General features: G+C 36.2%; 1 protein-coding gene across 6 annotated transcripts in view; it reads right to left on the bottom strand.

Moving 5' to 3' along the window:
- Positions 1 to 2786: 2786 nt before the first annotated feature.
- Positions 2787 to 16306, bottom strand: part of Cutc (cutC copper transporter) — a 21015-nt gene continuing 7495 nt past the window's right edge. For 4 of the 6 annotated variants that reach the window (XM_055591498.1, XM_055591500.1, XM_055591499.1 and 1 more), the window contains 6 exons: positions 16071 to 16299; positions 15549 to 15584; positions 9709 to 9842; positions 5973 to 6000; positions 4075 to 4180; positions 2787 to 3219 (listed from right to left, as the gene is read on the bottom strand). In XM_055591498.1, coding sequence (XP_055447473.1) covers positions 3105 to 3219; positions 4075 to 4180; positions 5973 to 6000; positions 9709 to 9842; positions 15549 to 15584; positions 16071 to 16299 — 648 coding nt within the window. In that variant the 3' untranslated portion in view covers positions 2787 to 3104. The remainder of the gene's footprint in view (positions 3220 to 4074; positions 4181 to 5972; positions 6001 to 9708; positions 9843 to 15548; positions 15585 to 16070; positions 16300 to 16306) is intronic. The other 2 variants (XM_055591496.1, XM_055591497.1) reach the window with 2 other exon arrangements.

Raw genomic sequence — 16306 nt, 5'->3', positions numbered from 1 at the left:
TTCTTTGGGTATATAATTGCTGAGTCATACTGCATCTCTGTGTTTAACACTCTGAAGATTTACCAAACTGTTCTGTTGTTGGTTATTAATATTTACTATTGAGTTATCTTTTAGTTAAACAGCGGTTATTCCTAAACAAGCTGTATACCCAAATCACCACACAGAGGCTGGGATTTATTTAACTAACCTAGAGCACAATGCTGGGCAATAGTTACTCCATCCTAAACCTCCAAGCTCGCATAGTTTCCTACCATTCAGATTTCACCCATTATAATTACTTTTAGTCATATCTTAGGTCCGTTTCCATGTTGTTCCAAGACCTCTCCTGCGCAGTCTCTGCTCCCCTCTCCTCCCACTGGCTTCCTTCTCCTCCCCTTCAGGCCAGGATGTCCCACCCTATTTTCTCCATTGCACAGCACTAGCTGGTTGTTTAATTGACAATTACAGAGAACAAATGGGGGCATGTTTACACAAACTTGAGACAGGTGATGCTTAGAATAAGCATCACAATGCAATGTCCGGATCGAAGCCGGATACTGGAGTAGAGAAGTGTGCATTTGAGTGAACGAGGGTACAGTCCACAAGATATTGCACCAACACTGCTCTATAAAAATAGCTGCATCATTTTATACCCATCATCAGTGCATGAAGGCTCTAGTTACCCCACATCTTTCCGCACTTGAGTAGTCATCCTTGTCTGTATAAAAAAGGGACTCACTATTTTTGATTTGCAGTTCCCTAGGGATTAAAGATGGTAACCATTTGTAACTTTCCTTTAGAAACTTCTATTTAAATAATCTGCTACTTTAAAATCAGATTGTTTTTCATGATTGAGTTTAAGTGTTTATATATTCTAGCTACCATACACTATCAGACATGATTGTAAAGATTTTTCCCCCATTTTTTCCAGGTGTCCTGGGTTATTGATGTTACCCATTGAAGCTTAAGTTTTTGATAAAGTCCAATTTACTCCTTTTTTTTTTACATTTGCCACATGTGCTCTTTGCCTAATCTACGACCACAGACTTATCATTTTCTTCTACACAGTTTGTGTTACTGATATTACATTTACATTTACATTTAGGATTCCTTTTACTTTTGTATATGGTATAAAAATCTAGTTCCAGGGCTGGAGAGATGGCTCAGCAGTTAAGAGCACTGGCTGCTCTTCCAGAGGTCCTGAATTCAATTCCCAGCAACCACATGATGGCTCAAGCCATCTATAATGTGATCTGATGCTCTCTTCTGGCCTGCAGGTGTACTAATAAAATAAATAAATACAGAGCACTCATAAAATAAATAAATAAATATATATTAAAAAAAATCTAGTTCCAGTCTTTTGCATGTGGATATATAGTTTTATTTCAGCATCATTTGCTAAGACTATCCTTTTCTTTTTTTCTTTTTTTTGAGACAGTTACTCTGTGTAGTGTTGGCTGTTCTGGACTCAATTTGTAGACCAGGCTGGCCTTGAACTCAGTGAGATCCTTTGTCTCCCCGACTGCTAGGATTACAGGCATGAGCGACCACACCTGGATTGTTAAAACGATTTTAAACAAATTTCCCAATGAAGGTATTAGACTTCTACTATATTGTTAGCTCAGCTGACAGCCCAGAAGGTAAAAACCAAAAGCTTGCTAGCTCAAAGCTCAAAAAGGCCCAAGAGCCAGAGCTAAAGCTTAAGCACTAGAGAGCTAGAAGCGAAGCTAAAGCCAAAGAGCTGAAAGAACCTTCTACTTCTACCCACTGTCTTAAATACCCCACAACTCAAAATTCCTATTGGGATCCGTAAGCAGGCATCTCTATGGCCAGCCCAAGGGACCTGATAAGCCAGATATCAGGCATCTGTGAAGCCACCTATGGACCACCTGAAACCACCCACGCATGCTCTGGGTCACCTTGTAAGAGGACAAACACCACCTCCAATCTCTCTCTCCTGCCCTACCCAGATTCGGTATCTGTGACCCCTTCCCTCTTCCCTTACTAAACCTCCCATGTGGAACCGATATTGTGGCGTGATTTGTGAACCCACTGTGAAACTTTGCTCCACAATCCTAACACCTCCTACTCTTTAACCCCAGCCGGCTGGTTTCTTCCTCCACCTCTTGACCTAGGATTAACTTTATTAAACCCTGTGTACAGAAAGCTCTTGGATTAAAGGTGCGTGCTAGGGCTGGGTGAACCACACCATAATTACCTGTTTACAATAAACAGAATGTTCTTGATTTAAGATGAGTGATAGGGCTCAACCACACCAAATAAGAAACAGTGCTTTACAGTTCACAATTTTGGGGTTCACAATGGGATCAAATATCCTGCAACACTATGTCCTTGCCTCAACTTGGATGTTAGAATGTAAAGGAAAGAAAGAAAAAAATTCAAGTTTGGGATTATTTTTTTAAAGTTTCATTTATTTATTCATTCATTTATTCATTCATTCATTCATTCATTCATTCATTTATTTATTATGTAAATATTATTATGCCTGCAGGCCATAAGAGGGCACCAGCTCTCATTATAGGTGGTTGTGAGCCACCATGTGGTTGCTGGGAATTGAACTCAGGACCTCTAGAAGAACAGACAGTGCTCTTAACCACTGAGCCATCTCTCCAGCCCAAGTTTGGGAATTTTTATGCTAAACCATATAACCTTTACATTTCGCCCAGAACAATAAATCCAATTAGTACATGATAGAAAGAAGAACTAAATGAAACAGAAAAGCAAGACTGTCTTCTTTCATAGTAAGCTACTGACGATATTAAGTCAACAAATTTGAGACTATAACATAATAGAATGTGAATTTTTATTTTACAGACAAAAAGGCAAAAAAGTGACCCTAAATTGACCCTAAACCAAATTCTCATTTCACATTTTACCAGTTCATCAGTTAATTCCACTAAAAACTGACTAAGCCTTTCTCTGTGGAACAAGAACAGACTCAATTTCCCCATGATCACAGCAATGACTAGCAAAGAAAACTGATTGCATTGTTGTTCCAATTTCTTTTTCTTCTTAGAAACATACTCCATGGCCATGTGGAAGATAACTGTAGATTCAACTTCTGCCTTTACACTGTGATATCCTTGACTTTCAGAGAAGTTTAACTAAACGAGGACATCCTTTGCAATAGCATTCAAAGTCCTTACTTTTGTCACATCTGTTACCTTCATTGAATACTCTGAATGAGCAAGTGATGCTCCCATTGCAACAGAGGAATTTCTGCAATAGAAATAACAAAGAACAGATAGATAATCCTATCAGTTGTTAAACACACCCTCCTACAGGCACTTTGCTTTATAGACTAATTCATGGCTCAGAATAAGGGAAGATCAAGGATGGCAGACTACCATACTCCACAATTTTCATTACTTAATTACTTGAAAAATCTACTAGCTAAGTTTACCTGGCAGGAGATTGGATTTTATATCTGAAAATGTGCATACTAAGAGTCTTCCTTTTTTCATTGCACCTCCCTTTCCCAACTAGTAAATGAGATGATTCAACCTAAATTGTAGAAATCCTTTAGGGTATTAATAAAACATGCAGTAGATTAAAGTCCTTAATGGCAATAAACTTTCAAAACAACTGCAAGTAGAGAGCAAAGGTAAAGGAAGAGTATTTACAGTAGGAGAGATAAAATGGTCCTGACGCTGCCTTATCAATTATTAACTTTGTAAATGGAAAGCATACAGAAGGGTTCATGTTAATATCTGACTCACTGGATACTTTATTAAGTACCTAAGTTCAGGAATGCTTTAGTTAGGCAATATTTCCACTCAATTAACAGTCTCTCTCTTAATAGACTCACAGTCTAGATATAACCACAACAATGATGAGGGCTACCAAGACCAAGCAAAGACTAGATACAGGATTACTTAACTTCTGAAGTTACTGCTTATTTATGGCAGAGCAACAATCATTTTACAAATACTTTTCAACTGAAAAAGTAACCATAATACTTCCTTATCACAGCATTCCATTATTTAATAATGGCATTAACTAAAGTTTTCTTATTTAAACAAGCAAAGATTAATTTCATCTTCTCCTGTATATAAATAAGGAATGCATTTGTACCGAAACTTCATTCCCGAATCTCTAGAAGACCGAGCAGAACAGTGGAATTCGGTAGCACCAGAACCCTCAAGGATCCTTTGCAGATTTTTATCTGTTATGCCACCCCCTGTTACAAAGAAAAAGTAATATATTAAATGGAACAGAACATCACATAAAATTTCAATATAGTGAAATCCTTATTCTACATAACCTCTCTATTCTAAAAATGTTCACTGATTCAAGGATTACTGTCTCTAAGCTAACATGAGATCAGAAAACAAAATCTATGGCGCAGATCTAGAGAACTTTTAAGGACAGAGGGCTTATACTGAAATCTCATTTATCCACTGGTTTATGTCACAATGCCATGCATTACTATCTTTGCATTTAAAAAGACTATTCTGGACAAGGAAAATTATTCAGAACTTCATCGCTACTTTCCTATCAACTTAAAACCAAATATATGGGAAAATCAAATATATGAGAAGGTCAAGATAGGCCTGAGGAAAAAGCTACAAAAGCATCAGAAAATTATCCTCAACAGAAATCCTGTAATGTTTTTGCTCTGGCCCAGGTTTTGAAGATTGTACTGGACTCTACTAGAAATGAGTAACTAAACTATTTACAGCTTGTTCATCATACTACTAACTTTTGTTTCATTTTACTGAAGAATCTAATTTTACTTTATTTAAAGCACATAGCCAAGATGACATTCATTTGGATAATCTTGAATATATTTGTAATAGTTATAGTCTGAACTGATACTGGTAATTATAAGTATGAAGTTATTCATCCTTATATTCTGATATAGTAGATCTATTTAAAACATTTTAGGATGGTATTAGTTATGTACTTTGTACTTTAAGCTACGGTTTTTTGGTTTTTTTTTTTTTTTTGTTGTTGTTTTTTCCAGTTTCTTGAGACAGGATTTCTCTGTGTGTAGTTTTGGTTGTCTCTCACTCACTCTATGTAGACCAGGCTGGCCTTGAACTCACAGAGGTCTGTCCGCCTCTGCCTCATGAGTGCTGGCATTAAACGCATGTGCCACCATCGCCAGCATAAGCTATGTTTTTAATATACTTCCTCAGACGCATTAACTTGGCTTTTTGTTGCTGTTGCTTTTAGTGCTGAGTCATATTGCTGAACCCTAAGACGTGGAAAGAATAAATCAGGCAGAGTGGGTAATGTCTCTAATCTCAGCATTTGAGGCTCAGATTAGCAGGATGGCCTCATGTTTGACCAGCCTGGGCTACATAATAAGACCCTGTCTAAAATGAAATAATAAAACAAAATAGAAAGAACACAGACTGACAAGCCAGATTTAGATTGTAATTCTGGGCTTTCCCTCTGTAACTAAAAAGCTGTGTGGTCTTGTAGAAATTATCAAAACTACTGAATCTCAATTGATTTTAGTGGAAATTCTTTGAGCTATTTAAATGTAGGTTCAGCATATATATAGTCTTTTTAGGTTGAGATATATTCCTTCTAGCCTTGCTTGCTTCTGAACTTATGAAGAAGCTGGATTTTGATATTTGATTTGCATCCTGAAGTCTGTTGATGCAACTGTATGAGCTGACTGAATGTTCCATTTATTCAGTCACCCTGCCTAACATTTGGCTTTATTATAGGACAGCAATATTGAACTTGCTTTGCCTCACCAAGATGAACATCCAAACTCATATTCTACACTGTAAGAAAACAAACATGGAGAAATTCCTTATTTGCTCCTCTCTGAGCCAACCTTTGTTAGAACACTCTTCTGTTAAATCCCAGCAGAGACCTAATCTTAAAACATTTTAATCAAACTATGTATTTTTATCTCTGCATACCATGTTCTAACACTCTCTCCCTTGTTTTCTTGACTCACTTACTCTTCTAAAACTTTATTTCAGTATTATATGAAAAAAGCAGATAAATACCTGGCATTACCACAATCCTGCCTTTTGCCTGAAAAAGGGTGAAAAAAGTAAATTTTAGTGTCTTTCTCTAAATTGAGATTAATAAGTATATTTAAAAATATAAGTTAGTGCTAATGGTTAACTTTTCACTAGCTCTTCTCTCTCTCTGAAGGTTACTGAGCAAAAAAGATGTTCAGCATTGTAACTTTTTTTCCAAAAAAATTCATTGTATTTCTTTAAAAATATATTGTTATAAATACAAAGACTAGGTAGAAATATACTTTATAATCATACCACCTTAAGAAACAATCTTACAAGAAAACCACAGAAATTTTGAGTTTGTGGTATGCAGTGAAATAAAAATAGTTGCATCTAAGTAAAAGTTCGGCAAAAAAGACAATATTTACAATTAATGGGGGAGTGGGAAGGTGGGAATCCATTCAAGTCTTGCCTCATCAAATAAATACCAACAAAATAAAGCCATAAATTTATTAACTAAGACTATAAGAATTTGATTTCTGAAAATTTTGGAAAATACAAACAAATAATAAAATTATATTGCCTACCCATTCTCCTAAGAGTCTATCTTTCCAGAAAAATCACTTTTCTCCCACAGCCGCCCTTCTCAAGACTCCTCCTCACCTATTAAAGTCATATGTAAGCCCCTAATTCTAACCATCTCTTTGAGTTATATTTCTTTGCTAACACACACACAGTTAAGCATGCATTCTTTTGTTGGATTATATGCCCCAGGAACTAAGCATCATAAGAGTTAAATAGTTTAAAAAGATAAAAAATAGTAAAAATAGATAGAAAAACCTATCCCTTTCACAAGCTGAACAGAGAAAGTTCTTATTGACATGGAACTTTGTTGGAGGTTGGGCTGATGCTAATTACTGGCATTCAAGATCTGATTACTGTCTGCCAGATACACCCATCCTTGCTTGTGTAAAACTGTCTAAAACATCAATTGATTCATTAAATGGGTTATACCTGGGCAGGGCAGAATAGGGTAGGCGTGGCTAAGGTTCCCAGGCTTTTGAGGATGGAAGAATCAAGGGAGACAGACAGCCGGGAAGAGAGGAAGGAGGATGTCATGATGGGTTAGCCTGAAGAAGAAACCCCATGGGACTTGGAGGAAGGACTCCAATAATGGTGTGAAAAGGCCCAGATGAAGAATAAAAGGAAGTATTTAAAAGATTATGGACGAAAGCTAGGATGGTTAAGGAGGATGGCACTGCACTGGATGGGGGCTGGGAGATGAACGGTGAGGTGATTTAGACAGTGTAGGTCGGAACATCTACCTGGACCACGGTGAATAAGACAATTATAAAATCTAACAGGTGTCTGTGTCTTATTATTTGTGATAGCGAGTTAGATAATACCACCATGATAATCATAGGGCTAATGATAAATATTATATAACCCAACACCCAATTTTAAATTACTCTAACAGAACTTATATATTAAAGAAAGACAGATAACAGATAAACATATTGATATAATAAAATTCCAGAAAGCAAGTACAACAAAGATAAAATATAGTCAGGTAATGAAATAAAGACTAAGAGAGAGGGGGCTAGTTTACAACATCAGTAATTGTTAGAAAAACTATCTGGAACAAAGATGTTCCATGTTCTCAAACATGTAAAAGTAAAGCATCCACAAAATATTCACTATCTTAGAAATTGAAACTATTTTAGAAGGGGAAAGTCACATTTGTTTCTCCCAAATGAAAGCTTTCCAAAATAAAGACAATATATAATTATATATAATAATATATTATATATAATAAATATATTATTATATTATATAATATATTATAAATTATAAATAATATAATGAATAATAATATAACATACAGTTGTATAATATATAATATAATATTTAATATTATATAATATATAATATATATATATAAGACATATAGCATGCTTAGGTAATTTGCTTAGGAAAATTAGTAAGTGGCAAAACCAAGATTTAAGACTGAATTCTAATCCAACAGTCTGTGTTATGTATAGTACTGTATAATAGTACTAAATAGTTACTCAAGGTATAAAAAGTTAGTGCAATTGTGTTAGTCAATGATTAATATATAAATACACACACAGTGGCGGGGAGGGGGGAAAACTTTAAAAATACATGACTGTAGCAACCATTGTACCGTATTCTCTATTCTTCAGTCATCTTTTAAAACTAGAAACCTGGTTCACCAACTCTTCTATTCCAAAACATTTTAGGCCTCCCCAGAGCCAAAGATTAAATATGAAATGCTATTTAGTAAGGTTTCCAAGGTTCTAGATAGTCTTTTTTTTTTTCACTTCAAATTCTGCTCATTCCTCAGTTCCTCAAATCATGCCTACTCTTGTTTCCAGGTCTTTGAACACACTATTTCTTCTGCAGAAACAATGACCAACTTTGACAGAATAACTTTCAAATACCCTTCAAAGGAGTAAGACATCGAAGTTTGGAGTCTTTTTATCTAGGAAGTTCTAACTACTACCAACCTTCATCCCTGAGAATCTGGAATTAATTCCACTCCACTGTGCCCCTATAGTACCTTGCAAAAAACAAAACAAAACAAAACAAAACAAACCTCTATTAAATAGTACCTACCGTAAAAAGATTGTATGGGCGGGAACTGTGTATGCACACATATATATATGCACACACTACTTGGCCACCAAATGTATAAATGCCCTGTACCTAATATATACTTATTAAGTAAATATTTGTAAAAATCAATACATTTCAGAGTAACGAAATCACATCCAATCCTTAAGTGAACCTACTGAACATTACTTATGAAAACTGAAAATAATCAGATGTCTACACAAAAACGCTAAATTGATACTGTTGATAAAGGCAGTAATAATAGAAATAACACATACTAAGGCCCACTACATGCCACGCACTGTGCTAAGATCTGGATACATTTTACCTTCTTCAGTTCTTTACAAAACAAAACAAAACAAAACAAAACAAAACACCCCTTTTAATGAGAAAATTAAACTTTTCTCAATTTTACACAAAGATGTTTACAGGTTAGTGCCCTCCTTAATACCACACAGCAAATAAATGTCAAACCTGAGGCTCGGGCATAGAACTCTCATAACAGAAAGTCTGTACTCAGTAACTTAGAATGTCTCTGAACTGCTCAGAAAAATACAGCTGTCTTTTAATGACAAAGCAATCTTCAGGCTGGCAAGATGGCTCCTGGGTAAAGGCACTTGCTGCCAAATCTGAAAACCTGAGTTCAATTCCGAAACCTACACAGTGGACATGTGCCTGGGCATACACACAAACAAATGCAAAAAAAAAATTGTTTTGAAAAAAGCAACCCCTGACTGTTCTACAAATCTAGCTCACTGGGAGAAATCATAGGAGAAAACATTTTCTTCTATATTGATAGGTGGGAAAGTTTAAAAAACCCTGTAAGTTTTAGGATATATGTACAGATAAATACTATAAAGTTTACAGGGTTCTCCTGCATATACAGTAAAAAGATGTGGTTGTATATCTAGGAAATACTAATGACAAAGAAAAGGTACAATTTGTTGTCTATAATTTGATATAAAGTGCCTTGATTATTAAAAACACCCATCCAATAGATAAAAATTATATGACCGTATCATTGGCTTTGCTTTTCTTTCATAATCACAAAGTCAGTAATATTCATTTTCATAAACCAGCTGAATAACAGACTTTCCAGAGTAACCACAACCATCTTAAAAAGTAAAGAAAAAAGGTGCCTTACCTCATCTATGAGTTGCTTTATCAGAGGCAGTCCTTCTAGTGCTGAGCTGTCACATCCGCTCGTCAAAACACGTTCAAATCCCAAAGTCAAGAGGGTCTCCAGAGCTGCCATTGGATCATGAACCATATCAAAGGCTAAAATAAGTAAAACTGATTTGAATGTAACAGAAATATCCTCTAATTCAGAGATTCCAAAATATAGTGTGAATATATATATACTATTAAATATATATTCAATTATATATAAATGTATATATACTATTATATATAGTATATAATAGTATTTTATTTATATATAAATGTATATATGCTATTAAATATAATTGAATATATAAATATCATATGTATATAAACATAAATAAACATAAACATATGTATATATAAATATATACTACATTAAATATATAGTATATATAAATATATATAATTGAATATACAGTATATATAAATATACATTCAATTATATAATAGTTGAATATATTCAATTATATATAAATGTATACATATATACTATTGAATATCTATTTAATAGTATATATACATTATTGAATGGATAGTATATATTGAATATCTAGTATATATATCATAGTATGCTAGATTTATGCTAGCCTACATTATACAATTATAGAATATTTATAATTTTGTAAGTCAGGCTGGCATTTAAAATTAGTCAAGGTAAAGCATTTAAACCATAGAAACTAGGAAATGCTACAAACCAGAGTTTATTCTTTCTTTTCTTTTTGAGACAGGGTCTCATCACGGAGCTGTAATTAGCTTGGTGATTACTACACAGTGAGTACTATGTAGACCCGGCTGGCCTCCATCTCACAGAGATCTACCTGCCTCTGCTTTTAGGGTTGCAGGATTAAGGACATGTACCATCATGTCAGCTCTAAGAGTTTTTGTTTATTTGTTTTTTTATTCCTAAGGGTTCTTTTTCTTTTCTTTTTAAAAAATTTATTGATTTTTCTGTACGACTGGTGTTTGGCATACAAATGTGTGTGAGAGAGTGGGACCCACTGGAATTTGGGTTACAGACCCAACAGTTGCGGGCTGCCATGTGGGTGCCAGGAATTGAACCAGGGTCCTCTGCAAGCGCAGCCACACTCTTAACCCCTGACCACCCCTCAAGACCCTCTTCTTATTTTCCAAGAGTCAGCGTTTGCCACCCCAACATCTGCATATTCCTGGTAATCGGAATGGTCATTTTACCAGCACATATTTCAATAGGTGCATTTATTTAAATGAAAATTAGAAGTGGCAAGTTTAAATTTTTCAGTAATCACAAATGTTTCTCTTTAAAATAAACTTACTTAAAAGCTTATTGTAAAAAAGCATTAATGAATTTATGCTAGCATTTAGACATGACAATGCTGTAAATGTGGCAGGTGAATGATCACATCTGGAAAAGTGCTCTAAGGTTTCAAGACAAACTACACTGCATAAAATGAAACATACTCGCCTGTCCTACGAGAAACCTGGCCTCACCTTCACATTTATTGAGTAATAGTTTATAGCGAATCATTTACCTGATATACTCAAGTCTCACAGTGTAAGGCTGGTTGTTTTCAACAGACTATAGGAGGTTTCAACTGCATTCTACTAAGATACTTTCTAACTCCAGTCAGGCATGGAAGCACAGGCTTGTAATTCTCGCACTCAGGAGGAGGAGACAAGAGGATTCCAAGTTCCCGGCGGGAGGAAAGGAGAGATGAAAGGGGAAAGGGAGAGAACTTCTCTCTTCAGAACACTAAGAAAGGAAAGTAGCCTAACCTTAAAAAAGATAAAACTCCTGTACCAATGTGTTCTAGGGTATTCCCCACTTTTTTTTCTAGCCGATTTAATGTGTCTGGTTTTATGTTGAGGTCTTTGATCCACTTGGACTTCAGTTTTGTGCAGGGTGATAAGTATGGATCTATTTTCATTTTTCTACATGTAGACATCCAGTTGGACCAGCACCATTTGTTAAAGATGCTATCTTTTTTCCATTGTATGGTTTTGGCATCTTTGTCAAAAATCAGGTGTCCGTAAGTGTGTGGGTTTATTTCTGGGTCTTCTGTTCGATTCCATTGATCCACCATTCTGTTTCTATGCCAGTACCATGCAGTTTTTATAACTGTTGCTGTATAGTACAGCTTGAGATCAGGGATGGAGATACCTCCAGAAGATCTTTTATTGTAGAGGATTGTTTTAGCAATTCTCGGTTTCTTGTTATTCCATACGAAGTTGAGAATTTTTCTTTCCAGGTCTGTAAAGAATTGTGTTGGCAATTTGATGGGAATTGCATTAAATCTGTAGATTGCTTTTGGTAAGATGGCCATTTTTACTATGTTAATCCTGCCAAGCCATGAGCATGGGAGATCTTTCCATCTTCTCATATCTTCCTCTAATTCTTTCTTCAGAGACTTGAAATTTTGTTCATACAAGTCTTTGACTTGCTTGGTTAGGGTTACGCCAAGGTACTTTATGTCATTTGTGGCTATTGTGAATGGTGTTGTTTCTCTAATTTCTTTCTCAGCCCTTTTGTCTTTTGTATACAGGAGTGCTACTGATTTTTTTTTTTTGAGTTAATTTTGTATCCAGCCACTTTGCTGAAGGTGTTTATCAGCTGTAGGAGTTCCCTGGTAGAGTTTTTGGGGTCACTCATATATACTATCATATCATCTGCTCATTGGTACAGGAGAAAACTTCCTGAACAGAACACCAACAGCACAGGCTCTAAGAGCAACAATCAATAAATGGGACCTCATGAAATTGAAAAGCTTCTGTAAAGCAAAGGACACCGTCTTCAAAACAAAGCGACTGCCTACAGATTGGGAAAGAATCATCACCAACCCTCTATCTGACAGAGGACTCATATCCAATATATATAAAGAACTAAACAAGCTGAAAAGCAACAAACCAAGTAATCCACTTAAAAAATGGGGAACAGAGCTAAAGAGAGAATTCTCTGCAGAGGAATATCGAATGGCAGAGAAGCACTTACAGAAATGCTCAACCTCATTAGCCATTAGGGAAATGCAAATCAAAACAACCCTGAGATTTCACCTTACACCCATCAGAATGGCCAAGATGAAAATCTCAAGGGACAACACATGCTGGAGAGGTTGTGGAGAAAGGGGAACCCTTCTCCACTGCTGGTGGGAATGTAAACTGGTACAACCACTCTGGAAATCAATCTGGCGCTTTCTCAGACAACTAGGAATAGCGCTTCCTCAAGATCCAGCCATACCACTCCTAGGCATATACCCAAAAGAGGCGCAAGTACACAAAAAGGACATTTGTTCAACCATGTTTGTAGCAGCTTTATTTGTAATAGCCAGAAGCTGGAAACAACCCAGATGCCCCTCAACTGAAGAATGGATGCAGAAACTGTGGTACATCTATACAATGGAGTATTACTCAGCAATGAAAAATAAGGAAATCATGAAATTTGCAGGTAAATGGTGGGACCTGGAAAGGATCATCCTGAGTGAGTTGACCCAGAAGCAAAAAGACACTCACGGTATATACTCACTCATATAAACATACAATATAGAATAAACCCACTAAAAGCTGTACATCTAAACAAACTAAGCAAAAGAGAGGACCCTAACTAAAATGTTCAATCCCCATCCTGAAAGGCAAAGAGGATGGACATCAGAAGAAAACGAAAATAGGAAACATCCTCGGAACCTGCTACAGAGGACCTCTGAAAGCCAGAAGAAAACAGGAAACAACCTTGAAACCTGCCACAGAGGGCCTCTGAAAGCTTCTGCAGTATAGACTGTCAAAGCAGATGCTGAGCCTGATGGCCAACTGATGGGCAGAGTGAATGGAATTTTATGTAAGAAGTGGGAAATAGTAAGAGCTGGAGGGAACGGGAACTCCACAAGCAGAGCAACAGAACAAGATAATTTGAACACATGGAACTTCCCAGAGACTCATACTCCAACCAAGGACATTCGTGGAGATGACCTGGAACCCCTGCACAGGTGTAGCCCATGGCAGTTCAGTGTCCAAGTGGGTTACATAGTAATGGGAAGAGGGACTGCCTCTGACATAATCTGATTGGCCTGCTCGTTGATCACTTCCCCCTGAGGGGGGAGCAGCCTTACCAGGCCACAGTAGAGGACAAGACAGCCACTTTTGATGAGAACTGATAGACTAAGATCAGAAACAAGAGGAGAACCTCCCCTATCAGTGGACTTGGGGAGTGGCATGCATGCAGAAAGGGGAGGGAGGGTGGGATCGGCAGGGGAGGAGGGAGGGGCTTATGGGGGGATACAAAATGAATAATGTGTAATTAATAAAAAAAAAGTATAAAAAAAAAAAAAGATAAAACTACTTCTGCTTTGGTGCTCAGTGCTGTCACTGAGCACAAGGTTCTGAGGTACTATGACACTCCTTTCCCCCCTTTTACTGTACACAGGCAGCTAATTTACTACAGAGGTTTATTCATTAATTTTATGTATATAAATGCTCTATCTATATGTACACCTACATGCCAGAGAAGGGCATTATATCAGATGCCCTCTTAATATAAGAGGATCTCATTATAGATGGTTGTGAGTCACCATGTGGTTGCTGGGAATTGAACTTAGGACCTCTGAAAGAACAGCCAGTGCTCTTAACCACTGAGCCATCTCTCCAGCTCTGGTTTTCTCTGTTTTAGTGCCATCACTTTCTCAACAGTGGTTATACTGCCTTATCAAATTAACAAGTGAGGAAAAGGTGGAATTTCAGACTACACTGCGTAAAATGAAACATTATACTCGCCTACTAATATTTTGGTAAATTGTGATAATATTTTCGTTAAGAGCTATTGGAGAAAGAGAAAGGAATAGAAATTTGAAATCATCTTTTGGTTTAAAACTTTAAAAATATATTCTATGTGACTAGTTCATTTTTTAAAAACTATTAGGCATAAAAAAAGTATTAGGCATGACAAAAATTAAACTATTTTTTTCCAGATGTTTACTTAAAAATATTTTTCAGGTTTGAAATTTTTTTGTTGGTGTGCCTGGCCTCAAGATGCTGACAGCTTAATGTCTTTTAGTTATTGGCATCTTATAAAACACACTGCTAATACCAAATCGAAAAAATAGTTTCTGGTAGTATCATACATTTCAAAGGGCAACAAATACTTTATCCTAATTCCTATAAATGAAGACAAATGCTGGCAATTCACTCTAAGGCTATTTAAAAAGAAGAAAACATTTAACACTTTCTCAAGTCTATCAGTATTTTAACTAAAGATCTCTTTATTTTCATGGGCAACGGCAGTGCCTTCTAACCACAAGTAATACTCGTCCCTCAATTTTGCCCGGGGTCAGTACGATTTTGCCAAAGCACATGGGAACTATTAGCATCTATCTCTGATATAGAATGTCTGATTCTTGTTCAGACATCTACTTTCTCTCCCCACAAGAGGTCTCTATTTGATAAAACTAGCTCTCACTGCTAGCTCTACGAATGATTCTGTCTGGAATAAGCCAGGCAGTACATTTCATTTCAATGGCTCTGGTGATTTATTCTATTTAGGACTGTATATGATCTAAGGTAATCTAATAAAAAAAATGAATCTCAGGATTGCTACTTGGTTGGACGCATTTAAGTGCAATCTTTACTCTCTTGAGTATAGCTACAAGTACTTTCTAATAACACTCATAACAGAGCTTTCAAGGTTCCTAGATACAACACACTATTTCTTTGTCTATAATTTTTCTTCCCAAGAACTAAGATACTAACTAGTATTACTGTAACATTATAAAACAGTGCTCATTAGAAAGGTTGTGCCATCTGGTAAAATTTGAAAACTGACACCATTTAACAAACCCATTATAACAGAAAATGACTCACCTCGGTGGAAAGTGACTGGCAGAGGACGGCAAAGAGCTATAGAAAGAAAGTCATAAAATAATGTGAAGAGGTTCGTTGCTATATGTGGAATTTTTCTTGGGCAAAACTTCTATATTTTCTTTTGCTAAGACAGTGCTGCTCTGAAGCACTTCAAAGACTGCTCTGAAGATCTTCAAGAAAAACTTTGGCTTCATACAGTAGGTAGTCTTCATCTATCCTCTCCACCTTCTCACCTTATCACTGACTATAATAACCTCTCAAGGTTTAGTGCACTGGTTAATGTAATCAGTGTTAAGTTTCTCTTAAACTCTGCAAGAGAAGTACACCATGAAGGAGTGCTAAGATGGCTTTGCCACATATGCTCTCTACCTCAAATACCCAAACAACTTCTTTTTTAAGCTAGGTTAGTTTAAATATCTGCAGGTAAGACTGAAAAATCCATTTTGTGAAATTTTTTTTTTCTGCATCAAAAGCGTGGGTTTGTACATTAGAGGCCTTTACACCTCAGATATAAATTCTTACCCACAAGAGATGTGCATAGCTCTTTGTCAATGTTCCCATCTTCAGTCAGTGCCCCAAATACCAAACCATCAGCACCATAAAGCTTGGCAAGACGGATGTCAGCCTTCATCACCTCAACTTCACGATCTGAATATAAAAAATCACCTCCACGGGGTCGAATCATTACAAAAACTGGAATCTGAACACTCTGTTTTACTACTTGAAGAATACCTTTAAGAACAGAAACAGACTAAAGT

Source organism: Psammomys obesus, unplaced genomic scaffold, assembly GCF_907164565.1.
Source record: "Psammomys obesus unplaced genomic scaffold, mPsaObe1.curated_primary_1811, whole genome shotgun sequence".
Lineage (NCBI taxonomy): Eukaryota > Metazoa > Chordata > Mammalia > Rodentia > Muridae > Psammomys > Psammomys obesus.
This window is presented reverse-complemented; position numbering and strand designations above follow the sequence as displayed.